At 45.1% G+C, this 26,232-nt stretch overlaps 1 protein-coding gene across 1 annotated transcript in view; it reads right to left on the bottom strand.

Moving 5' to 3' along the window:
• The window catches only part of CORO6 (coronin 6), a 443,661-nt gene that overhangs the window by 246,547 nt on the left and 170,882 nt on the right, over window positions 1-26,232 (bottom strand). Inside the window, exon 3 of the mRNA XM_086955093.1 lies at window positions 2,736-2,858. Within this exon, the coding sequence (XP_086811219.1) occupies window positions 2,736-2,858 (123 nt within the window). The remainder of the gene's footprint in view (window positions 1-2,735; window positions 2,859-26,232) is intronic.

Genomic DNA, 26,232 nt, shown 5'->3' with positions numbered 1-26,232 from the left:
TCTGCCCTCACATCACATCTCGGTCACGGTAACTACTTACCGGCCGTCGTGTCTCCTGGGTAAGGAGATCCCAAATGATGATAACAAGGGCGGTACAGTGTGGCTTCTGATGGGAACAATACATTTTTCTCCATATACTCTTGAGTCTTGACTTGACCGTTCACTCACTATTGTTTCTCACTGATACTGTTTTGCATGCATTTGGTGTAGTGGTCCTTCTTGCCTAACTTACTGACCCATTCTTTGACCCCCAGATATTATTTGTTGTTGTGAAGCCAATTAGTCTGCATTGGTTGTCAGTCTTTTGGCTTTGTCAATGCTTGTTTCTTTGGTCACAGTTTTACAAAAAATTATTATTGTGGGAGCTACCATGCCTACCTTAACAGTCAAAATTATAATTGTCTTGGTGTTCACTTATCACTCAAATCAACCGGTCAGCTTGCAATCTGTTCACAAACAGTGACTCAGTCTTGAAAAAGCTGAGAACTCCACGGAATACCAAAATACTTGCATCTCCACTTTTATTAAAAATATGAATTCAAGCACAATATTCAATGTAAAAACATATGCATAAAGTCTGATAAAATACAATATAAAAATTGGAGAGAAAACACATAAGACAATAACATTTGTCATAAAATTAAGTTAATTTGTGAGAATACATAAGACCACAACATTGCAGAAACCAATTTCTTCTCAAAGTGTCATTCAATGTTCCACAAATTTAACAAACACAAAGCATTGACGCGTTTCGGTGGGTTGTGTAGAATAAAACCACCTTCTTCAGGACAATAACAAAATATATTCCTCTCCTAATGATCTCATAAAAAACGGCGAGGAGCACTCTTTTATGAAGCCACTATATCTGAGTATTTTCCAACGGTAAAAGCGAAAACCTGTTTTTTGTACATGAACTTTTGTCAAGTGGCCATATCGCTTCAAATCTCAATTCCGTTCATATTTCAGTTATGTCTAAGTTGCATGAATCTGTGTTGCGCTTCAGTTCAGATGCGTATGTGTTGTGTATGTGATTGTCAAGGCCTTCAGAGCAGAGCTTCACCTGTGTCTCTCATAAAGCGCAACTTGAAATTGAATGGAAATAGAGAAAGTGAAAATAATATAATCCATACCTGCTGAGAGGAACAGAAGAATACTTCAATAAGGGGTGGAAGTACCTGGCATAATTCCTTCAAGCGTAATTACTTGTGATTATCACAAAACTACTCGTAATTATGTGAGAAGTGTAATAAAGCATTTAGCAGAATTTTCTTAGGGCAAAATGCATCCTCACGTCCAAAATAGGCCCGAACATGAATTTTGTGCTAAGCAAATATTATTAAACGCTACAAGAAACGAACAGCAGTAGCCAGCACCCACTCCCTCTCTCTTAGTTTGCTGTGCCGGGCTCCTGCGATAGATTTTTGACCCAAATTACTCTTAATTACTGAATTTGACGTAATCATCTAATTACAATAAGTTTTGCATCACAAGAATAATGCGTAAAATAATCAAATTACTCAGATTACTCTGCCATAATAAAAATTTCTCCCATGCCTAATTTCAATAAACCAAGCTAGCTAATATTCCAAATAAAATTACAAAGTTAACATCACTTTGAAATTCTTTAAAACCTTTGCTGCCATCAGTGAAGTAATAATAGCTCCCACGGTGACAAGGGATGGTCGTGGTCCAGGGGCCCCCCTCCAGGCCCTCCTGCACTGTGCACTTGGCCTGAGAAATTCTGACTGGGTCCAGAGTGTGGAGGCCCCCTTCATGTACTTTGCAGGGGGAGGTCCTCAAGTTTGGTTACACCCCTGGCTGTCATGCCACACTGATGAGACAGGTTATATGCATATTCGTTTTCAGGACATTCTGCTCGCGTGCACCTTTGCGTGCATATGTCTCGTGGCCAGCTCTGGTTCCCATGAGGCCCGGGGAAGAGCAGCTTTCATGCCATTGGTTGCACGCTCGCTCCCATCATGCACAGGGGGGCCTATTCATAGCCCTCACTTAGCCATTTCGCCATCCCCTTACTTTGTATATTTAGCACAAAGTGTTGTCTCATGCCCGGAGAGACCGACTCAAGCACTGGCACGTCACCTCGTGCTAAAGATAGCCTGGCTTTCCCCTGCTGCCGAAAGGCCCACTCAGGCACATCCTGCCTGGAAACGTAGCATCTTTCTTGGCAGACTCGGGTCGCCCTCCCTCTTTCGAACGCTTACATTAACCTTCGCTTCTCCTCAAGCGCTGACACAGTATCAAGACGTGATGTGACGTTGGAGCGTAATGCTCTACGTCATATTGCGACGTAAAATAACATCAAATTGCATAGTATATGAGTCTGACCCCATACATGTTTAGAGATTCGAATTCTAGGAGCTCTTCAAACTTTTTCATCTATCAAGTTCGATGAAAGGAGTACTTTTGACTTAGGTAATAATAAACATCGTGTTGGTTAATAGCGCCAAAGCGTCCCCTTCAGGCCCCCCCCCCCCCCCCCCCCCCCCCCGCTCAGCTCCTCTCTCAAGTGTAACGTGCCGTCTGTATATTCGCGCCTGTTGTTACGTTGTGTTATCTTGAGGAACTACAGTACAGAGTAACGTAACATGGCATAGCATTCAAAACATTGCACAATGTATTACATAATGTAGCATAGCTAAGCGACACAGACAGGAGAGAGAGTCATACAGAGAGCCATCGTGATGCCAACCTTGAACCACAGTAGCAGCACCTACCATGACTGTCGTGTCGTCCGAGGCGCTGGCGATGACGTTGTCGTTGTGCGGGCACCAGTCGATGTCGAGCACCGGGGCCGTGTGCCCGCTGACCATGGGGTAATTCTTATCCACGCGCCCGGTCTGTAAGGGAGAAGGAAAGGTTATGAGAGGACGAGGACGGGTCGATGAATGAGCTTTACAACACTGAGGTCTCAAGAGATCTCACGCACAGAGGGCATATGCAGCAGTTTGATCCTAGGCCAACCCGCCCAAACAAAAGCCATAGCTGCCAAGGTTTCAGATTGCTATGTGTGACATTTTCCTAATTTCAGAGAAATTATGAGTGACATTTCAATGACTATGAGTGACACTGTCTCGCGGGCAAAATCAACTAATGAAGATTAGGGAAACCGATAAATATCAGAAATGACACCCACTTGAGCAACAAGAAACTCTAACAAAGTCTTCAAACCGGAGACAGACTGCATGACTACAGTTCTCAGTGACATTTCCCCCCTGAAATAAAACCAAACACATAAGCCCATGGAAAAAGCTACATATCAGAAATTACCCCCTTTAAAACAGTAATAAGCTTTGGAAAGTCTTTCAAGCTGCTGCATAGTCTCGGAATTGTAGTTACTAACCTACTGCCCCTTTCTAAGATGAATGTTAACTTACAGGAAGGGAATGAGAGGACCCATTTTATAATTCATGCTAGCAAAAGGCTTGTCTTAAAAAACTCCATGGAGATAGAAATTGCAAATGCAATCGTTTAGACAAAAACGCAGTCGTTTAGATAAGAACCAGAGTATGTGTAATACAAGATTAAATACACTAGTGTCACTGCTAAACAATTCACAAGCAAGCCTCTGCAACAGGTTATGAAATAATTGCGTAAGATAATGTGAATGCAGAGCCCGCACACTGCCCAGAATAGAAGGGCCCCTGCACACATTTGTTTTCAGAAGGTGCTGTCACAGAGCTAACACATAGATACAAAGCACGTGAGCTGAGTTCTCTGGCACTGAAAGTAGTAGGACTGGCAGCGCGCTAGCGCTTTTAATAAAATGGAAAGTACAGTTTGAAGAAAACTGATACCTCACTGAGGCAACTTACTGTGTGATTCGACAAGCGGCAATTGTTGTACAACGGCCTTCAGTTTTGTCTAAGGAAGCCTGGATAATAATGCGTCCGTATCTGCTCTTAATATGCTGTCTGCACGTGACCTTTGACACACTCCGTCTAAATTCTAAAACCCTACAAGCACACAAATGAAAGTCTGTCTAGCTCCTTCACTGACGTCCGGCGGCCGCGGCATGAGCCGCACAGGGATGCATTGCTGCAGCACACTGCATGATGCACTCTGCAGCAGAGCACGCTCTTTCTCCCAGACCCTGCCTGACTCATTGACTCGCACCCGGCCCGCCCGGCCGCACTCGTTTACGCCTGCAATCACCCGATGCCTCTGATGCGCGGCGGGCGGCCGGAGAGTTCTGTCGGTGTGTGACACATTATTCAATCACTCTGGGTCTCGGCGCCCCCACCGGTCTGGCAAACTGAAGGGGGTGGGGGGTGGGGAGTCGTTGCGGTGCTGTGCTGCGCACCGTGGCAGACAGTCACCAGTGGACTTGTGGACTCACATTGAATCCCCCGCTGCTTCTGCCTCGTCACTTCCAGTGTTGCCAGATTTTTAGACCTGGGCCCAGCCCAAAGCCGCTCAAATATAAGCCCAAAATAAGCCCAATGAGACCAGTTCCAGCCCAAAAACCACCCCAAATTAGCAAGTCTGAAATTATGCACAAATTATTATCAGAAACAATTTTAAGGACAAATATACATTGTATTCAATATACAGATGGTGGGAGGGCATTAACTGGGCACCTGCCTTAATGCTACTCAATTTTAAGACCAGTCCTTACTGTGGCTGGGCCTGGGCTGAGGCTGGGACGAGGCTGGGATGAGGCTGGGCCTGGCGTGGCTGGGTGCTGGGCCTGCCTGAGGCTGGGGGCTGGGCCTGGGCTCAGGACTGAGGCTGAGTGCGGGGCCTGCCTGGGGCTGGGCCTGGCGTGGCTGGTCCTGGGCTGAGGCTGGGCCTTCCTGAGGCTGGGCCTGGCTGGTGCTGAGGCTGGGTCCTGGGCCTGGGCTCAGGGCTGAGGCTGGATGCTAGGCCTGCCTGGGGCTGGGGGCTGGGCCTGGCTTGGCTGGGCCAGGGCTGAGGGTGGGTGCTGGGCCTGCCTGAGGCTGAGCCCGGGGTGGCTGGGCCTGGGCCTGGCGTGGTGTTGCTGTTGGGACTAGGTTGAGGCTCACACCGCATCACACCGATGTTATCCACCCTCCGCTGGCTTCCCATGGAGGCTAGAGCTATCTACAAGACTGCCTGTATCACCCACAAAGCCTTGCACTCCTCCTCTCCACGCGATCTGGAGAATAAACTGAAACTCCCTGGAGGCTCTAGACCAGGGGTACTCAAAGTACGGCCCGCGGGCCGCCAGCGGCCCGGCAAGCCTTCCTGTGCGGCCAACGGACCTTGAGACATCGTACCTTGTTCTTTTAATTTTTTTTTAAGTGTCAGGAAACACTGCTGGTACTGCTCTGTGGGGGCCGGGTGATTCCAGCCACAGTCAGAGTGGGGCTGCAGGGGCGCTAAGAGGTGAACAAAGCCTCATTAACATGTAAATGGTCTTTTAAAGACTTGTGAAGTACTCAGGTGCGGCTGTGTGTTTGTCAGCCTGGGCTGACACAGCTTCCCGGGCACCCCTTGCTTCCGGGCACTGAAAGCAAAACACACGTGTGGGTAATGTTCGGACATTTTAATGTGTATCATGACTAATTAGTGCATGTTGCACACAGCGTACTTTGAAATGCCAGTAAATCAGGCAAAAATATTAATCCCAGAGGCATTGTAAGTCCCAAACAAGGAACTTACTCGTGGCCTACTACTATGAGGAATAAGCATTCACAATGAAAATTTGTCTGGAATTTTAGGTCTGGCTTACTCATTGTACATTGGTCTTCCTGTATATCCATTTTCAATATATCATGTAATGCACAATCAGAAAACTGGCCTAATCAATAATTCTTCTCATTTTATCCATTCCCCAAGAATGATGAAATCTGTTCATTGGCTTCCTGTGCTGGGCCTTACAAACCAAACACACTGCTGAAGGATCCACCCGGGTCCTACTCGTGGGAAGGGAAGAGAGAACTTCAATATGCACGCGGGGGTGGGGGAGGAGGACAGGGGATGAGGTGACAGAGGGCAGCAGGAAGTGAGAGCCCGGGTGAGGTGGGAGGGTAGCAGGGAGTGAGAGCCCGGTGAGGGGACAGAGGGCAGCAGGGAGTGAGAGCCCGGTGAGGTGGGAGGGAAGCAGGGAGTGAGAGCCCGGTGAGGTGGGAGGGCAGCAGGGAGTGAGAGCCCGGCGAGGCAGTGAGGTGGGAGGGCAGCAGGGAGTGAGAGCCCGGCGAGGTGGGAGGGCAGCGAGGAGTGAGAGCCCGGCGAGGTGACAGAGGGCAGCTGGGAGTGAGAGCCCAGCGAAGTGACAGAGGGCAGCAGGGAGTGAGAGCCCGGTGAGGGGAGACAGATAGAGACATATAGAGACAGAGACAGATAGAGCTAGATAGGGAGACAGACAGCGGGAGGGAGAGAGAGGGAGGGGGATATAGAGGGAGAGGGAGAGAGATGGATGTATGCCGGGTCTGGTGGCGCAGTGAACGAAGGCGTCCGCTGCAGGGGCCTGTGTTCAACCTCATGGTCACAGTTTTTTTTGTCTCTAGCCACTCCCCCCTCCCCCACTGACCCCGCCTCCACCAGTGTGGCCCTCGGCCACAAACCACACTGTAAATTCGGCCCCCGAGAGAAAGTTTGCCAGTACCCATGCTCTAGACCATCACGTAATGCGGAAAATCTACTGCTTGAACCTCCCATTTTCAAGAAGGAAAGATCAATGGCCCAATCCTTTTCAGGCAACGCAGTGAGAATCTGGAACTCCCTTCCGCCTCAGCTCCAGACCACCACTTCCTCCCAGGCCTTCAAAACGGACCTCAAAGTTCTCCTCCTCCAAAGACACCTCCAAAAGTAATTCACACCCTCTCTATTATCTGAAAGAAGACCTCCCATTACTGAAAATTATATTCTCCATGACTATGGAAGTGCCTTCCCAGTGTGTTCTTGTGGTTGGAGTGTTTGCCATTTATTGCAGTATTATCCTTGTACCTGTGTTTGGTACTCTTTTGTAACATGCACACCCCACTTTTCTCTTGTAACACACTGTTTGCTACCTCTCACATTTTGTTTGCTTTTTATACTTACACAAGTGCCACCATTGCCTACGTAACGTTTGTTCTTGTGCCTGAGTGTCTAGCATATATTGCAGTATTATACCTCTAATTGTACTTTGTTTTCTCTTGTAACCTGCACACTTGTCACTTTTTCCTCCTGTAATGCACTGTTTGCTACCTCATGTATTTTGTTTGCTCGCAATTGTCACTTTTACCTCATGTAACTTAACCTCTGCTTTTGTAATTTGTTCACTTGTAATTTTCTCCTCATGTATCATTACTGTTCCTATTGTGAAGCGCTCTGACGCCTTCGGGTAAAGTCAGCGCTATATAAAAACGCATAAATAAGGATGGGCCTGCTGGGGGCTGGGCCGCTGGGCCTGGCGTGGCCAGGGGCCGAGTGAGCGCAGCAAACGTGCCTGAACCACCTGAAAAAAGAGTGAGCAAATGGTGCATTTTCAAGCAAATTTGTGAAAGCAGGAAGGTGTCAAGCACTCTGAGGTCTGATGACCCCGTCCAGAAGTTGAAGACACGTTGAAGAGCAGTGCTTCCTTCCACGTGTGTCTGATCTCAACTTTCCTGTGGGCCCTCGCTGCCCAGTAACAGCTGCAGCCAAAGGGATTTGGTCTCAGATCTGAGTGAAAGTGTGAACTCGCTTATGCAGAAATACATGGGGGATGGGTGCATACCCCTCACACCACCAGGCATACAGCGCGCACCCCCCCGTCCCCATCACTGTTCACCACCCCCTCCCAGCGCCATGATAAATATCAGCCATGGACACCCGGCCACCTTTGGAACAACAGTGTACACATTCTATCACCGAACATACCCATGCACACTCGCGGCACTACACACGTTCAATGCTGATGCAGCAGTGGGCACAGTGTCACCTCTCTTGCTGCACTGTGCACCTGGCCAGTGAGTGTGCAGCGCCACCTTGTACAGTCCATGCGCATTTTCACTGGCGCCCTGCACTGTACAGGTCTTGGACAGGACTGTGCACACTGCCAACCTCATAATAGCAACGTCCGTGTTGTCAGCCCTGACACAGAACTTTCACACTCTTACCCGCTCTACAGAACCCACCGAGCTACCTTCCCGGGGCTGCGGCCGCTCAGCCTGCAGTGGGGTGCACAGAAGATACAGTGTGCCTTTATGCAAAATCTGCACTGTTTCCGCTGTAGCGCTCACGTCTTGAGGGCAGTCACCCAGCCAGCATAAATCTGCAGTTTGCCATCCCGGTCTCGGCGAGTCCTAGAGTTGGAGATGCCCAGGGCCCGCCCTAGCCCTGTGCCCAGGTACCCGAGGGTTGTTAGAATTAAAATAACAAGCATGAACATTGCCGGCGCCATCTTGCTTAACGTAGGCCTCTGCGAGCGCGTAAGCGCAAACCATTTTAGATATCGCAGGCATTTCATACACTGCTGGTCACCTGTGTGTCTCCCTGACCTCGCCTTCATCCCCCGCGCTCTGACTAAGCCTGAACACACGTACTAGGGTCGTAAAACCTTGTCAGCATGACAGTTCCCCGGAGTCACTTCCCGCGCCAAAACCACGTGTCCTTTCATCCTCCATGCACAGGCAAGCCCCCTTTTATAACCTTCTTCCCTGCACCTGGCCACTCAGTCCGGTCACAGGCTCTAACCGACCCCTGTGGACATTGTTTATTGCCTACACATGGCAGGGCTTGTTTCACCGACAAAGGGACCTGACTTAATCAATAACCCAAACCCTTAGATCTGACCGATCTCACGTACTTTTAGATCCTGTTGGAATGTCCAGCTGCGAGATAGCGATCATCTGTTATATCTGGGTGGGGGACGATTGCTGCAAGGCCTGTGTGGGAACTAGCTTAAGGTGGGGATTCCAAGGATGTTTGAATATGCAATTAACTGATGTCAGGAATGTTTGGCCATGTAACAAACAGACAGAAAATAGTATAAAAGGCCATGCCACAAAGATGCAGTTAGAGCACCTCCTAACGATAGCCCCGGTGTCTGATGTGATGTCTTCTCCTCCGGAGAAATAAACTTGTTCTTCGCCTTCCAATTCCAGCGCCTGCCTCGTTATTTTGATCGCTATTTTTATGTGAATTAGAGGTGTTTGCACCAAGCGGCATCGAAAGTCTTGGGAGTCAAAGCTGCTTTTTCACAATTGGCGCACCAACGTCGGGCCCATGAGCGACATGTGGGTCCAGTAAGAGAGGTCCTAACGACGGAGTGAACATCTAAACGATCGGTAAAGTGCACCTGCCTGAAAGAGACCCTCGCCTGGCAGTCGATCAACTGAACTTCACCGGTTCCGAACGGACCTCTCTCGAGTGACCTGCGGACCTAACTGGGAACTTACAGGAACGCCGCATTGTTTGGAGTGAGAGGACAAAACGGGCGCTGGAAGGAGACGACGAAGAAACTGTCCACAACGGTCCAGGTAAGGTCGTGAAAAATCGATTCTTGCATGTTATTTGATTGTTTGGCTGGTCGAATAAGTCCGACCGAATACTAGTATTCCCCTTAGTTGAGACATTCCCTGCATGCAAACAAACAGAGATTAGGAATACTCTCTTTCTTTGCAGACAGCGAAGGACACGTAATGCGGGCTTTTTGCCTAAATTGATTTGAGATTTTTTGTTGACATAAAAGAAAGAAGAAACTCGATTTTCAATGGCCAATAGAATAAGTAAAACAATCCAAAAATGTAATTGATTAGGGAGATACAGTACGTGGAAACAACGCTAAAAGAATAATTACGATATGTTTCATTCCACAACATAGGCCCTTTGTAAGACCCTGGCGTTTTAGATATGAGCAATGAAAAGGATAGTAAACTCAGCCTCTTTTACTTCACGGCCCCTTTGACAGAGCAAAAGCACACATTGTTGTTGAAACATTTTTGTACTACTATTATATGGTCCGCAAGGAAAGTACTGTGCCAGATATTAGGTAACTGTGAACCCTAGGTGCATACTGGTTCTTGAGGTCCTAGACATTGACATTTTATTTTTGCACACCAAGTGTTTCGCCTACCTTCCCACCCACGTTCCCAGTGCTTAATTTGTCAGTTTCCATTGACATACATTAAAACTGATTAGCAAAATGTATAGGCTCCCTTGCTGTGTTCACCCGCCTGAGGTTAAAGGGCTTAAAACTGTTACCTTAGGAAGTAAATGCATAGGCTTTGTAAAAAGCACCAGCACAAATTAAGACTGCACGTTCCACACTAAATAATATTTGCCGACTTTCAGAAGAGTTTTTTTAAACGTTCCTGAGCCTTACCAGGGGTATGCCATCCAGTGAAACATTAGACAGAAGTAAGGAGTAAATCTATTAAATAAAAAGAGAGATGGGCTTCACCAAAATTGCTTGCTTTGCCAAAACAAGGGCATGAAGAATCATCCCCAGAAAAGCTCACTTTAAGTGCCAACATTTGATGTCCATGCACAAGTTACATGACCTGAATGAACATTTAAGGAAAGTCTTGCTCTGCTTTAACAAACCACAATCTCCTTGAAAGAAAAGGTTATCTGTTTAGATCATGACATGGAAAACTTTTTCTTGCAATCGCATTTTAGTAGTCAGTCCCAATACACATATTGCTGGTTTTGGAAGTCAGCCGGCCCTGGCAGTTACAAATCAATAGTTTCATAGCACGACTGTGCCCACGCGTTTTCTGAACTAAAACTGCACTGTTTTTCCCCCGTCCGCCCGAAAACCAAGCTCCATGCAGAACATTAAAGGAATTTCTGTTAGCGATCTTGCCACTGTAACAAACATGCACACCCATAAAAACTAGGATACAACCGATGGAACTTGCCACCTCCTATAGTTTCCCTATTTTTGCAGATGGGGACAACCCCAAACTGCCGTAGATCGTTTTTAATGAAAGCATTAATATGTCGCCCCTCCCCTACTCTAAACTGAATGCATCTAACATCTGACCGCTTCCTACAACGCGGTATGTAATGCTGCACTTTGAACAATCCATGTAGTGAACGTTCCACCATTAGTTAACCTTGCCGCACTGAATCTTTCTGGGCTTCAATACCCAGGTGCCAAAGACTGCATCTCAGAAGATGGGTCTGATTCATGGTGGGGTAATAGTCATCGTCATAACGTGTGTTGATGTGTTTTAGATGCTGGCCCCTCGCACCCTTTTTCTTTAGGTTATAGCGGTATTTTCAACTGAAGGTTGGAAAGGCTTAGTACACTGTGCTTTAGGCGAAAATAGGCTAGTGTTATGAAATTGCGCTTTGTGTGTAGGGACTATCTCTCAGTACGTGAAATGTTTGTGTAGTATGCACGTGTGTGTGTCATGTACGTATGGGCCCATGTGAGAATGCTTTTGTGTGACTGGGTTGCTAGCAAAGTGACGTGCATTAGCGACAATGATGAATTTCGATTTATGAACTGACCAAATGAAGAAGTGAAGGGCCCCTGAGCTCGGGTTCGTACTATCTTCCACCAACTAGAAGCTAGCGACATTGTCATGTTTGAGATTTACCTCTTCTTCTTCCATCCACATAGAAACATAAGAGCTGTGCCATTGTACATCTGATTGGCATCCCTACTTTATGCCTATACATCAACTCGAACTATCGCTGCTAGATATTGGGGGACCCCACTGTAAGTATTAGTACGACTGCACTTGTGTCTAGCCATCAGGAAAAGAAAGTAAGTATTTTTCAGGTCATCTGTTTAGATCTTCTACTGTGAAAAGGGGAAGGAAGGAGCCTGGCCCCTGGGCAAATTGAAATGGACTATGAGTTGTGAGATATGCATGAAAAAGTCCCTTTTTGTGTAACTAACGCTGCGTTTTTCGTGCTTGGTGCATGTATTGTCACGTCCTATTGCGTATTGTGTGTATACGAAAACTGTGCGTTTTGTGTTTTTCTTTGGTTTATGTGCTTAAATGTACGAATTGTCCTGTACTGTTCGCCACTGTTGAAATCGCCATCAGACTGAGACGCCGGACTCGCGGCAGAAAAAACGAAAGATAGTGTGGAATTTTTAGAACACAGATGTGCCCGGCTACCGTTCAAAAATAAGATTTGGCGTTCAAACTCGATCAACATTGTTTTTTCTTTAAGAAGGTGCAGGAGACTTTTACACCTTCATTATAAAGTCAAAGATACCCTTACCGGGTTGGAATTATCACCGGTTAAGCGGAACTACAACACACGCCATCACAAAGAGTAAGCCCTGAAGAGTCAGAGTGACTTGTACTCTGATGAAACACGTGTCGGCTGGCGTGGTACAACTTGAGCAATAAAATGAAATTAATGCTCTAACAAGAAGAAGTGGATATCATTCCTTAAAGACTGTTATATGTGATCTGTTAAATCACACTACTTAGTGTTTTGAATTCAATCGGGTGTGTGCGTGGGATTTGGTCATTTATTTGTTCAAAGTGTTGTAAACCAACACCTTTTTTGGAGGGGTTAAGAGGGTCCCCCCTCCCCTATAGCACCACAATCTGTAACAGGAGCAGCCAGACAGGCAGTCAGCAACAAAGCAGAGCGCAAGTATTCCCTGTAGTTTTAGAAACCCTTGTCTTTGGATAACTGTACTACGTGGTAAGTGCACTGGATAAACTTGTTGTAGTGCACTCACTCTCTCACTCTCTCTCTCTCTCTTTTTGAGCCTACCTACGCTGTCCAGGAATGACCATGCTGGGATCAATTCCATATGACAACTGGGTGGACTCACTCTTAGAATGCTGTGAATTTGTTTTTGAATAAATGACAACACTGTACCTCACCAGTACACGTCTAATTGGCTTCAACACAACAGTGTTTGAATAAATTGACAGAAACGAAATACCATATTTTGCCATGTTACTACCCCTCCTCTCTATGAAAAATGATGGAATTTGATTGGCTGAAAATTAAAGGACGGGTAAGACGACTAATGCCCCTAATCTGACCCTTAAAAGGGAGCTACATGTCAGTGGCGTTAGTTTTAGATACCTTAGTAGCACCACCATCATCGTTCATGTTACTGCATACACTGCACATAAGTAGAGTGACCAAACTTCCCCGTTTTGCCAGGATGGTCCCAGTTTTGTACCAGCTGTCCCAGAAACATTTCAAGAAATGTAGCTCATGTCCCGGTTTTTAAAGATAATCGACAAAAATTGTTGGGAGGTGTTTTCCTAGTTCTACGAAACAGGGATAGTTAGCCGTTGTTTCCAGGAAACAATTTGATTAGCAGGCAAGCCGCCACGTTTAAAAATTGCAACTTATGTATGTTCCTACTGACTGTTCTGTAACTCTCTGCTAAGGAGCGCGCTCATCGCCCGAAGTAACATAGTAGTCCTTCTCCCAATTTTGTGAAATGTCCTTGGTTGTTTTGGTTTTAGAATTCTGGTCACCCTATATATGAGTTGTTACGACATTGCAAGTCCTTCATTGACTAGTGAAGTAATTGGGTTGCAAAGGATGGCGCAGAAATGAGAAACATGTTTATAAAAATTATTTGAACTAAAGAAAAAGGAATGTTGTAGTAAGCCCTGCTGAATGGGTACTGAGGTCAAGCTGTTTAGTTAAAAGTAAGAAACATTGACAGGATGGGACAACGCTCAGCTCGTGTACTATTATGGTGCACAATACTAGGAAGGGTACCTGTAGGCCCATGATAATAATGCATCACACCTTCTATTGTGGTTAACAAATCTTGAAGAAAACATATCCCTGCAGGAATTTGTTTTGTAACGACGTTTTTTCCTGGAAAAGTTAGTTTGAATTTGACAGACCATATGGTTAATAGTTTTAGATTTCCTGCCACAACCATATTTGTGAAAGAGAAAAGTACACGAAGGATAATATGTATGATTGGAATTCCCATGGGTGTTCGTAGACCTGCACAATAGTGAAAAGTAGGAATGAATAAGTATACCCAGACAAAAAGACACAGAGTATCCACATTGTCTTCCTTTTTAGTAGATAATACGTATTTTCTTAGCTGCTTGGGGTTGGGAGAGAAAACTACAATTGTGTAACATCTTCCCTTGCCAGTTCTCTAAAAATGTGTTTTATACTCACTGCTAGATTCAAGAATGCCCTCCAGTCATTGGAAGAGAGAGGTTGGAAGAGGTCGGACGCGATGCACAGCCTGACTGCAAGGAGTGGAACACCTATAACTACGACCAAGGCGGAGCCGCAGAGCCAAGATTCTGGACGAGGCGCGAACACCGTCAAGAAAGAAAGAAAGAAAGAAGGGCTATTCAGAAGCCCCCAGCTTGTTGGTCTACTTGTGCCTGAAGTCTCAATCCATTGGGCCCAATTAGTGGCCTCATTTGTGCGGAGTCTCTGTCCCCCTTGGTCCATCTCCAGTTTGACCCCCACTCCACCCCCCCTTTTTCTCATGGGGTTTTTATCAAACTGATGAAGGAACAATGGACAAAGATAGGATAGGGTTAGTAGGGATGGACTTCACGGATAAAGAATAGGGTGCGGGTGCCCTGTCTAAGGTACCAGCGATAGATTAGTAAACAGGGAAGACGGATTGCGACCCCAGAGAAGGAACGACCTCGCCCTGCAACGTGGAATCTGGACCCGTGCTGGACGCATAGCTCCATCGCCTGTGCTCAACAGCGCCAACGCCAAGATGAACAATGGGAGCCTACCAGTGATGGCTCACTATAAAAAGACACTGGAAAGAAAAGCTCATTGATTATATTAGGTTAAACTTCTCTCCAAAATCACCTTGTATTAATTGTGCCCCAAATGGACAAGAAAACGTTTTTTCTGTGAAATTCTACATCACTCGCATTTATAGTTTCATTGTATTAATGATAGCATTGGAATGTCATACCATATGGAAGAAAAAGTAAACTATGTATCATCAGGATTGTACAACGCCAATTGCCATCATGAATATGCTTATGAGTTTTGCCCCCCCCCCCCACAGGGTATACACCCGTTACAACGCATCTTTTACTCCGCACTACCATTACAACGCGACTTTTACTCAGCATACCATTACAACGCATTGCGCTGGGGGGGCGCTCTAGGATAGGGAATAAGTATAATTTACTATCCAACACCTTCCCTAGGGTCCACGGGAACTGGAGTTAGAATAGTAAATTATACTTACCACTATCCAGCACCTCAAAGCGCTATGCGTTGTAATGGTATGCGTTGTAAAAGTCGCGTTGTAACGGTATGCGGAGTAAAAGTATGCGGAGTAACGTCAAACATCCCCCCACAGTCCAGTTTTCAAAAGTACACGCAATGGTCTCTATCCTCCGAAAGAATTAGTACGATAAACTGGTTTTTGTGTTACAAAGAATGTACTGCCTCATGTAGGAATTGTGCTCATCACCAAGTTTAAACTGCGGTACAGCAAATACCTTTTTGCATACACCCTCTCCCAGTTTGTTACCCTCACTGCATAAGTTATTGAAAATACTGTTTGTGCAGATAACGATCTTCCTCTCCTATTGTCTGTATATCTGCCTGTACAACATGTACGCCACCAAAAACTACAATAATCAGCCCAACTGCATGTTTAGCTATGAGACATCTCGAAGGACTAGGGTTAGAAAATATCAATGTTTCTCTTGGTCCCAGTACTGACAATATGTGGTTGTTTGTTGGATGTACACTGTAACACTGTATACCGCCCTAGTGTTCCCTTTACACAAGTACCTTGTACCCCGAAGACATTGGAATAGATTAGCAAGCTGGCGAGGTATGTTCAAAGGGAGGACTGTTGGAATTAAAATAACAAGCATGAACATTGCCGGCGCCATCTTGCTTAACGTAGGCCTCTGCGAGCGCATAAGCGGCAACCATTTTAGACATCGCGGCCATTTCATACACTGCTGGTCACCTGTGTGTCACCCTGACCCCGCAATCATCCCCCGCACTCTGACTAAGCATGAACACACGTACTAGGGTCGTAAAACCTTGTCAGCATGACAGTGCCCCGGAGTCACTTCCAGCGCCAAACCCAATTGTCCTTTCATCCTCCATGCACAGGCAAGCCTCTTTTTATAACCTCCTTCCCTGCACCTGGCCACTCAGTCCGGTCCCAGGCTCTAACCGGCCCCTGTGGACATTGTTTATTGCCTACACATGGCAGGGCTTGTTTCACCAACAAAGGGACCTGACTTAATCAATAACCCAAACCCTTAGATCTGACCGATCCCACGTACTTTTAGATCCTGTTGAAATGTCCAGCTGCGAGATAGCGATCATCTGTTACATCTGGGTGTGGGACGATTGCTGCAAGGCCTGTGTGGGAACTAGCTTAAGGCGGGGATTCCAAGGATGTTTGAATATGCAATTAACTGATGTCAGGAATGTTTGACCATGTAACAAACAGACAGAAAATAGTATAAAAGGCCATGCCACAGAGATGCAGTTAGAGCACCTCCTGACGATAGCCCCGGTGTCTGATGTGATGTGTTCTCCTCCGGAGAAATAAACTTGTTCTTCGCCTTCCAATTCCAGCACCTGCCTCGTTATTTTGATTGCTATTCTTATGTGAATTAGAGGTGGTTTGCACCAAGCGGCATCGAAAGTCTTGGGAGTCAAAGCTGCTTTTTCACAGGGTGAGGCGCAGTATCCTGGAGTGCCAGCACCTTCCCCCGGGCGGGGCCTCACTCACACAGCTCCAACCCTCACAAGTCCCGGCCGGGTAAAGTTCGGCTCTCGGTCTAAAGAGAGCGTGCTCCAGTCTTGGCGTGCTCACGTCAGCCCCCCGCATATATGGGAAGCGCGCGGGGGCTGACCAACAACTGCTGCCCAGGGCCGTCATTGGTAGCGTTTTCGCGCGCTACACGAATGAAGGCCCTGGGGGACCCCCACATTGGCAGGCCACAATCAGTGATGGATGCCAGACGGTACAGACTTCTATGGCTGCCTTCTGCTCTAGGGATGGTCGGGGTCATCATGTGCCTGCGGCCCTGCACAGAGGCAGGCCCATCAATCATCTGACCGCTCTAGGCTCCAGACAGTTAGTGACTGTGCGCGTGTGTGATTGTGGGGGCCCGCCCAAGGCAGTTTTTTGCGCACAAGAACCCAAATGTAGCCCAAAAAGTAGCCACCCACCCGGTATAGGTTTTTCCCGCACAACTGGGAAAAAAGTCGCCCAATTGTATGGTAAATAGCCCAATCTGGCAACCTTGGTCACTTCCCCTTCCTCCAGGACCGGACGTTACAAGGCAGTACTACCGCCGCGCCGCAGGAAAGGCAGCCTGGAGCCAGGCACTACGCTGCGCAGATTTGTTTCTTTGTTGCGCTCTCGGCCACTCCAGAGCTATTTAACTATTTATTAATGTACTGAACCCAGGAGCAGCAGAGCCGGCACACAGGCGCCGCCGTTGGCGCGCGCTGGCACCTGCATAGCCAACATTTCAGAGTGGTATAAATGTGTGACAATGCATTTCAGTGTGGTGATGCGGCACACCCCACTGAAATGCGTGAGCGTCAATGCTGATGCGTGATACTTGACATGCATGCAAAACTCACATCAGGCCCAGCGCCTTTTCTGGACCCAGCACTTATGCTGGCGCATTTAGTACTTGATTTTTAGCCCATTTGCCGTTATTCTTAATGAAGCGGATGTAAACATGGCAAATACCATTAAATGGAACCAGATGTACGACCTGCTGTTTCCTCTGTTCATGAAAAACATTTTTTAAATATTTTAATGGGATTGCTTCAGTTTGATGACACGCCTGCCAAGTGAACTGTGCCTCCCTCTGAAAGGACTTGTAGATGTGAGTCAAAAGTCTGACATATGACAAACTCCAATTGTACAGAAGAGGGTCACTGAATACTAGAATGCAGGGAGAGGACAGGAGGCAGGGAAACAACAAGTACATAAACACAATACCTCTCCCTAGCAATAATTTAACACAAGGGTGTTACCTCATTCATTAAGTGAACATCAATATTGTCCCAAACCAGAATTATATAAACATAATTTCCTTTTATTGAATCATAGGTTTCATCACGCTATTTATAACATTTACAACGTTGCTATATATACATCCTAAATATTTACAAAAGGCCCCAAACAAGAATATATATACATATAAGTCATTCAAGTCCTACTAGTTCCACACATACCCACATGCATCAATCAAACCATACATAACACAAATACATCAAACTAGGATACATAAAACATCAAAACTCCATCCTGGGCCTAATGGGCTTCTCAAATACGTACCTGGCAATAAATGGCTGTCTTACTAGGTCTTTCTTTAAGCTGTGGCAACTGCCTCCACCCATAACTGAGTTAGGAAATAGCTCAAGGCGATGTGCAGCCATCATTCCAGAATTCTACGATTGCAGGTCGAGGGTCACTGAGAAGAACATGGTGTGATGAGTACTATTGCACAAGTAGGTCTTATGTGCGCTTCCATCTTGGAAGAGTCCCCCAATTGTCTGGACCACGTCTGAGGTTGCGGAGAGGAAATGGTCGATCAGGAATTGCCTGATTCCTGCAGTACTCATGTAGGTAAGATGGGGTGGAAGCAGCTACAAAATGAAGCAAGAATGTACTAAATGAGAATTGGTGTTTTGAAGTCTGTAGACCCCAAATGGCTGCAGTTTATTATCTTGAAGGTTGAGTGGGTACTGGAAAGAAACGTTGAATTATGGAGATTTTCTGTCAGATGTATGTTTATTGGGCCATGAATGCTTAAAAACTCTAGTTCAGGGGCTTAGCTACGGGCAGGATGCTACATGCTCCTAATAAACGTATTTCTGCTAAATAGTTGGGTACAGATGCTTTCAGTTCGGTATGTTGATATGCCTTTCGGATTTCAACATGAATTTTTACCTCCACACAGACAAAAACGCACACACACTTTTCCCACTCTGTTTTGAAAGTCTTCAACAACGTTGAGTATATTGAAAAATAAAGTGTTTTCTCTCACTTAGTAGCCCACCAGTCTGCATGCTTGTGCTATAATGGTGCATTACATGCTGGTCCAAAACAGAATAGGACAATCAAGGTTTCCTTACATTGTTATAGGTGTGATGTGGATATCAGTGTGATTGTGTTGCTTCTTTTCCACCTGGGATGGCGGCGCTGCAATATGTAACTCGCGTGACTACTGTGTTTTACACTTTTGAAGTACTTACTGGTACAACGTGCACACCGGCCTGGCGATGGCGCGTCGCACATACTGCTCCAAAAACTACCAAGCATTTCAGAGGTGAGATTAACTCTTTAGCAGCCTTACTGGCCTTGCTGTGGCACTGGCCTAACAGACCCCTCGTTTTCACAAAAAGCCAAAACTTCACTGACATAGATGTGTACAGCAAGGACCAGTTTTATATCATGTGCGCATATTTTGGCACATGTTGCGGAATTGTTTCCACACCTAAAGGTCACAAATCGTAATCCCAGTCAGAAAGCTCAATGCTCAATTCTGCTCCGTTTTGAACTGCATTAAAACGACGTGCGTTTCAAGTAATCTTATTCATGCCGGATTGTGTCTCGCAGAAGAGTCACTTTTATCATCAGTTTCGCGATTTGGCTCAATTGCGACTGTTTTACAAATTGGATACAGAACATTCGCTACTCCACATTTAAAAAGCAACTGCAGGTCATTTTTGGTCTGCAGAAAACCGAGATTCACTATTTTACTTCAGTTAAAAAATGATTTGCGCACATCCTATCATATGTGCCACGGCGTGAGGAGGTCTAGCAAGTAGAAAACAATTTCAGACAAAGAAAAGACCATCAAATGCAACATGTCCTCCTAGCCTGACGCCATTATGGCCCCTGCCCTGGCCCCAGTGCTTAATTTGTAAAAAAAAAAATAAATACGCGCCAAGGCTTTAGTAAGGAAGCCACTGCAGCTTGCACCACACATTGCCCCGCCATGCTGTTAATGATTGTAACAAGACAACTACTAACCATCGCATTCCTAGAAGTGGGACAGTGCAGGCTATTTGAGGCCTCCAAAGCCATAAGAATGGCTTGGGCAGCAAGGAGTAGTCATTTTGAATGTATATTGAATTAATAATTACCTGTTGTTGTGGTCATCTCTAAATTAGTCAGACAGCGCCACCTTGTGGCAGACTGTCACAAGAGTTAGTGTTGAACATAAGTGTTGATGCACAGCACAGGAAACCACCGTCTCAAATTAAGTTTAATTGATATAATACTAAAAATCTTCGCTAGGCATATTTTAATGAGAGTAAATGGTTGGCTTGAAGAGAACAGTGTGCTCTCCAAATTCCAGGCAGGATTTAGATAGCAAATTTGCACAATTGATCAGGTTTTTAGATTCATTTGCTTATGCTGGAAATACATTAATTAAAAAAAGGCCCACTTGTATATCGCATTTGTAGATCTCAGAGCCGCTTTCGATCTCATTCCACGGAACCTACTTTGGGAATCATTGAACTCCCAGGGATTGCCTAAGAAATTACTCGCTCAAATAATAAGGTTACATGAGGACAACTTCGCTAAAGTGAGATGGGGCCTGAGGGGCGCACTCACTAATGCAATCCCGGTCAAAGGGGTGTGCGCCAGGGGTGCGTACTCACGCCCACCCTATTTTCTTTATATGTCAATGATATCCCAAGTTACTTGCTTGAGTGCACCTATGACTCGCCAAAGTTGGGGGGGGAATTTGATGCCAGCATTTGCTGACGATACAATACTAATATCAGAAACCCCCAAAGGCCTACAGCGCTTATTGGATTCTTTTAATATATATTGCACTACTAAGGACCTTGAAATAAATGCCAGCAAAGCGAAATATATGGCAATAAACACACACAAGACTTTTAAAAAGAACCTAGCAATCAACAACCAAAAATTTGATTATGTCCAATCCTTTAACTATTTGGGTATAACTCTGGATACCCAGCTGTCCTGGAAGCCACAAAAAGAAAATTACCCTGCTCCAAAACACACTGCCTATAATAAAGATGCATGGGACCAGTATCTCGAAGGCAGTGTCTAACGCCCTAGAGGTCTTTAAACATAGAGCTCAATCAGCTTCTCTTTACAGGGCAGAAATATGGGGGCCTAATTGTAAAAAGAGTTTTGAACCAGGAGAGAACACATTTTTTAGAAGATTGTTAAGTATACCAGTGCGAACACCCCTAATCCCAATTGTCATGGATTTAAATGTTAAGCAAACTGACTATCACGCAATATTAGGACCCCTATTATATTGGGTCAACTCTCTGGTCAACTCAAGAACTATTAGTCTATAAGGACGGCCTTGAGGAGATTTTAAGTATTGACCAGAGCAAGAACATCCTCTGGTTCAAACACGTTTCTTCCTGGTTTGAGAAATTAGGCCTGCACCATTTTTGGGAACATCCGACACAGCTGACACTAACATCTAGGGAACTGCTAAAATCAACATTCTGGGCTTACATCCAAAATAATTTCACGGCACAGATAATGGTTCATTAACAACATAGGGCCCGATGTAGGTCGCCAATTACCGGTCGGTAATGGCCGATTTCGGCCGTTACCGACCGGTATTTGGGATTTGACATGTAGGTAGGCTTAATTTACAGAATCGGTATATTTACCGATTCGGTAAATTTATTGATTCTGTAAAATACCGAATCGGTAAATTTACCGAATCGGTAAATACAGATGTAGGTGGCACTGAAAACAGTGCCACAGGCTATTACCGATTTGTTATTTTCCATGTCATACTATTACATGGTAAATAACGAATTCCAGTGTACATGCACATCTGTGCATGTCCACCTGTGCAATGTGGGCATGTCTGTGTGTCACATGGCACACAAGGCAAAATCAGGGGTGCAACAGGGTGTCAAAGTGACACCCTGTCACCCTTGCAAAATCGGTAATTTTACCGAATCGGTATTTACCGATTCGGTAATTGACATTGATTCCTATGGGCCTGTAGGCCCATAGGAATCATAGGAATCAATGGACCTGTAGGCCCATAGGAATCAATGACAATTACCGAATTGGTAAATACCGATTCGGTAATTACCGAATCGTACAGATTCGGTAAAAATTACCGAATTTTTACCTACATCTGATTTACCGAATCTAGAATACCGAATCGGTAAAATTCGGTATTCTAGAGTCGGTAAATCAGATTTACCTACATCTGGGCCCTAGTTCCTTCTTTTCAAGGAGGTAGCCAGTTTGGAGTCTATTCTAGATGAAATTCGTCCACAATTGGCCAAATCGTTGTATTTGAAGTTCAGATATGGAGTGCTACGAACTAATACAAATTCGTTAAACTGGGCCGTAAAGAATATTGTGAATTATGTCAAATTATGTCTAAGGAAAATGATTCACATATCTTATTCTCTTGCCCAGCGTATGTAAAATCAAGGAACAAATGGATCAAACCCATTTGTAAAAATATGAATATTAGACATTGCCTAGAGGCAGGAAGAATATTGGAAACCGATACATCTCAAACGGTTGTTTTTAGTATTAGCAGATTCTTGTTTAATGTGAGCCTTATAAGAGCAAAAGAAGGGTTAAAATTTTAAGGTCTATCAAAGTAGGAAAATATATTTTTAAGCTAATGGTTTCCGTGAAATATGCACACGCACTTTAGGCCCAATTGTGCTTTAATGCAACTTGTGCACCCATTGATTGCTACTAAGTATTTGTAACCTGTGTTAACTACATGGGAACATCATTTAGAGCTATATACATAATGGACTATTAGCCTATATTGGAGTAATGGACACTGACTCCTTTTACTCACTACACAACGAATTTAAATGTTTATGTCTAGTTTTAACTATTTATATATTTTATCTGTTTCTATTGCGGTGAGAAAATGAAATTTTGTCTTTTTAACGATAGCCCTTAATTTAATGATTTGTTATTTATCACAACAGAAGCTATTTATCACAACAGAAACTACTATTTTTGCACATTAATATCCAAACAAAATTGTATATTAATTTTATGTTGCATCTTTTATGGTTTTATGTGAACCGAAATAAAGATATACTGAACGAAGTACTGCCTGGCCCCTGTGTTTTTCTTCTTCTCTAGACCTGCGCACATTACAGCACTATGTATTACTCTTAACAAGAACGCAATGAACCACTCCCGTGAAACTCATACCTGTACTTTCACAGCATGTGCAGTCTCATGGGTAACTGTTTATATAGAACATATAACGTGGAAGGAGAGAAAAAACATGCCAAGGAAGACATATTAAGAGAAGAAGGACAACGAATAGGCATAGAAGAATGGCCCAGCGAGATAGCTCAGCTGGGTAATATACCTACTGCAGATTGTTGCTAATCCAAGAGAGAGCCCTAGACTGGACATCCTCCTTCTTCTCCGGCAGAACACAGAGCGTTCGCCTCCCCTTCCGCTCCGAAGCCACCGAGATCATCAGCGGCGTACCCCAAGGCTCATCCCTCAGCCCAACGCTGTTCAACGTCTACATGGCACCGCAAGCCCACGACGGCAAGACCTCAACAACATCTCCTACAACACCCAGCTGATCCTCTCCCTCACCAAGGACCACCACACTGCCAAAACCAACCTCCATGAAGTAATGAAGGCCGTCGCCGACTGGATGAGGAGCAGCCGACTGAAGCTAAACTCGGACAAGACAGAGGTCTTCATCCTCGGATGCACTCCCTTGGCCTGGGACGACTCCTGGTGGCCGACTGCACTAGGAACACCCCCAACATCTACCAACCATGCACGCAACCTAGGGGTCATCCTCGACTCTACCCTCTCCATGACGAAGCAGGTCAATGCAGCGCCCTCTCCTGCTTCAACACTCTCCACATGCTCCGCAGGATCTTCAAGTTGATCTGCCCCGAAAAAAGAAGGACGGTCACTCAGGCCCTCGTCAGCAGTATACTGGACTACAGGAACGCCCTCTATGCAGGAGCCTCGGCCAAACTCCTGAGACGGCTCCAACACATCCAGAACGCCTCTGCGTGCCTGATCCTCGACATCCCTTGCCGCAGCCACATCACACCCCACCTGAGAGACCTGCACTGGCTCCCTGTCAACAAGAGGATAACTTTCAAACTCCTCACCAATGCACACAAGGCACTCCACAACACCCGCCAGCATACCTCAACAACCGACTCATCCTCTACACCCCCACCCACCAGCTCCCCTCCGCAGACCACGCCCTCGCCACCATCCCCTGCATCCAAAGAGTGACCAGTGGCGGCAGATCATTCTTCCACCTCGCCGCCAAGACATAGACCACCCTCCCCATCCGCCTTCGGCAGACCGAAGACCTTCTGACCTTCAGAAAACTTCTCTAGACCTGGTTCTTCAAACAGTAGCAGCTCCCCCCAGCACCTTGAGACCCTCATGGGTATGTAGCACACTTTACAAATGGTTGATTGATTGAGAGGCCATAGGTCCTAATCCTAGACAGAAAGCTCAGTGCGTGACTGTGCAAACTGCAGAGGTGTGCAGTTTAGTGCATGTGTGTGTTGTAAGTAACCCTGTAGGTCACTGTTTCCAAACTCAGTGGCTCAATGGATTGTTGACCATTCTGTGTATCCGGTAGGTAAAACGAGCCAGCCACAAAGAGAACACTGAGTGAGCTAATATTACACCTTGTGACCTGAATGTAGCCATAGGTCATCTGTTCCAATTCCAAGAAGCTCTTTCCTTTCCTGCAACAGAATGACAGTGAACACTCTCGGCACAAAGTCATACAGTAAATGTTCCCCAGCCCCCTCCCTGCCTCTTCTTTCCTCTGCTCTGCCAGCAGAGCCACAATCCATCCACATTGGTCAAGGCACCTCCATCTGGACCGGGTGCACCAAAACAGTAGTGCAGCATCCAACACTGCGTTGCCAAATTCACCCAACCCCATGGATGTCATTTAGGGCTCACCAGGGGTCGTAGTTGTGACCCCTGGATTGCCCCTTGTGACCTCTGTCACTGCCTTCGCGACCCCTGGCTTCAGAGTTGGCAAAATCAGTGTCAGGAACACAGGGGAAACTTGTACTTATGGACGTTGTTTGAGGCTCCAGTCTCCCTGTTTTAGTACTTTTTTTATTACACGAATAGTAAATCATATATTTTGTTATTTTATATTACATGATTCACTATTAGTGTAATAAAGAACAGAGTACAATTAGCTGGACTATGACTCCCTCTGGCAGCTGAGGTAAGTATAAAATGTTTCAAATGTATATTGTGTACATGCATGCTTGTGGGTGAGAGAGTGTTTATGTGAGAGATTGTGTGTATGTGTAAATGTGTGATGTCACTTCCGCTACCCCCGATATTTTGTTGAATTGATGTTCATGCCCCACCCTATACTTACTGTAAGTCTGATTCCAAGACACAAGGACACATCATTTGCACTCCCTAACCTTCCTCTAACAAATCATTGTTTTTCAGTCCTCACAGTTGTAGTAGAGGTTCAAGAAGAAATAATATCCAAGTAAATCCAAGTTTGTAGAGAAGAGGTGTTTATTGGAGCATCCACCTTCTTGAAGATCAGCAGAGCAACTGCTCACAACAGATCTTTCAAGATGTAACAAAACAAACAACATTTCAAAGATATACAGCCCAAGCAAAGAACATAGTGCAGAATACATTCTACAGAGAATGAACCATGAGAATTCCTAGAGGAATTCTAAAATAGTAAACATTCTAATATAAACACAATACTACACATCCCCTCCCTTTATAAACAAAAAGAAAAAGAGAATATAAAAAAAAAATATTTGTACAAAACATAATAATCAAACTTCCTAGGAACAAATTTCTGCCTTTTAGAGAGACGTTGAACATTATCTCCCAGAAAAGAAGTTTGTGTCAAAGAAGAAAAAGCATTAGTATCAACACATTTATGATCAAGAATCTCAGAACCTGAACGTTTTTTCTGCAACAACAGTATCACTTGAAAAATCAGGATCCATAGACATACAATTTCTAAAAATGGATCAACCTTTGCAATTTTTGAAATATTCCACCAGGGTCCATTATCCAACAGCACAGAAATTTTTCCAATTTTACAAATCTCAAAAATATCTGAAAATTTAGACTGACCTTTTTTAACAAAAATAGGTAGTTTAATTTTAACTTTGTCACCTACACCCAATTTGGATTTAAATGTTGAATGAACAATATTATTTGAGACATCAACATTTTGTTTAACCTTTTTATAAATGATACTCATGTCATCTTTTTACTTGGTCTTTTCAATCCAAGAAAGAGAAATTTCTTGTTGGGGACTCCTGCCTTTAAACAAAAGAAAAGGCGAGAATTTTGTAGATGAATGTGGAGTACAGAGATAA

This window comes from Lissotriton vulgaris, chromosome 2_1 (genome assembly GCF_964263255.1).
Source record: "Lissotriton vulgaris chromosome 2_1, aLisVul1.2, whole genome shotgun sequence".
Classification (NCBI taxonomy): Eukaryota; Metazoa; Chordata; class Amphibia; order Caudata; family Salamandridae; genus Lissotriton; species Lissotriton vulgaris.
The sequence above is the reverse complement of the archived record's forward strand: the minus strand, read 5'-3'. Positions and strand labels throughout refer to the sequence as shown.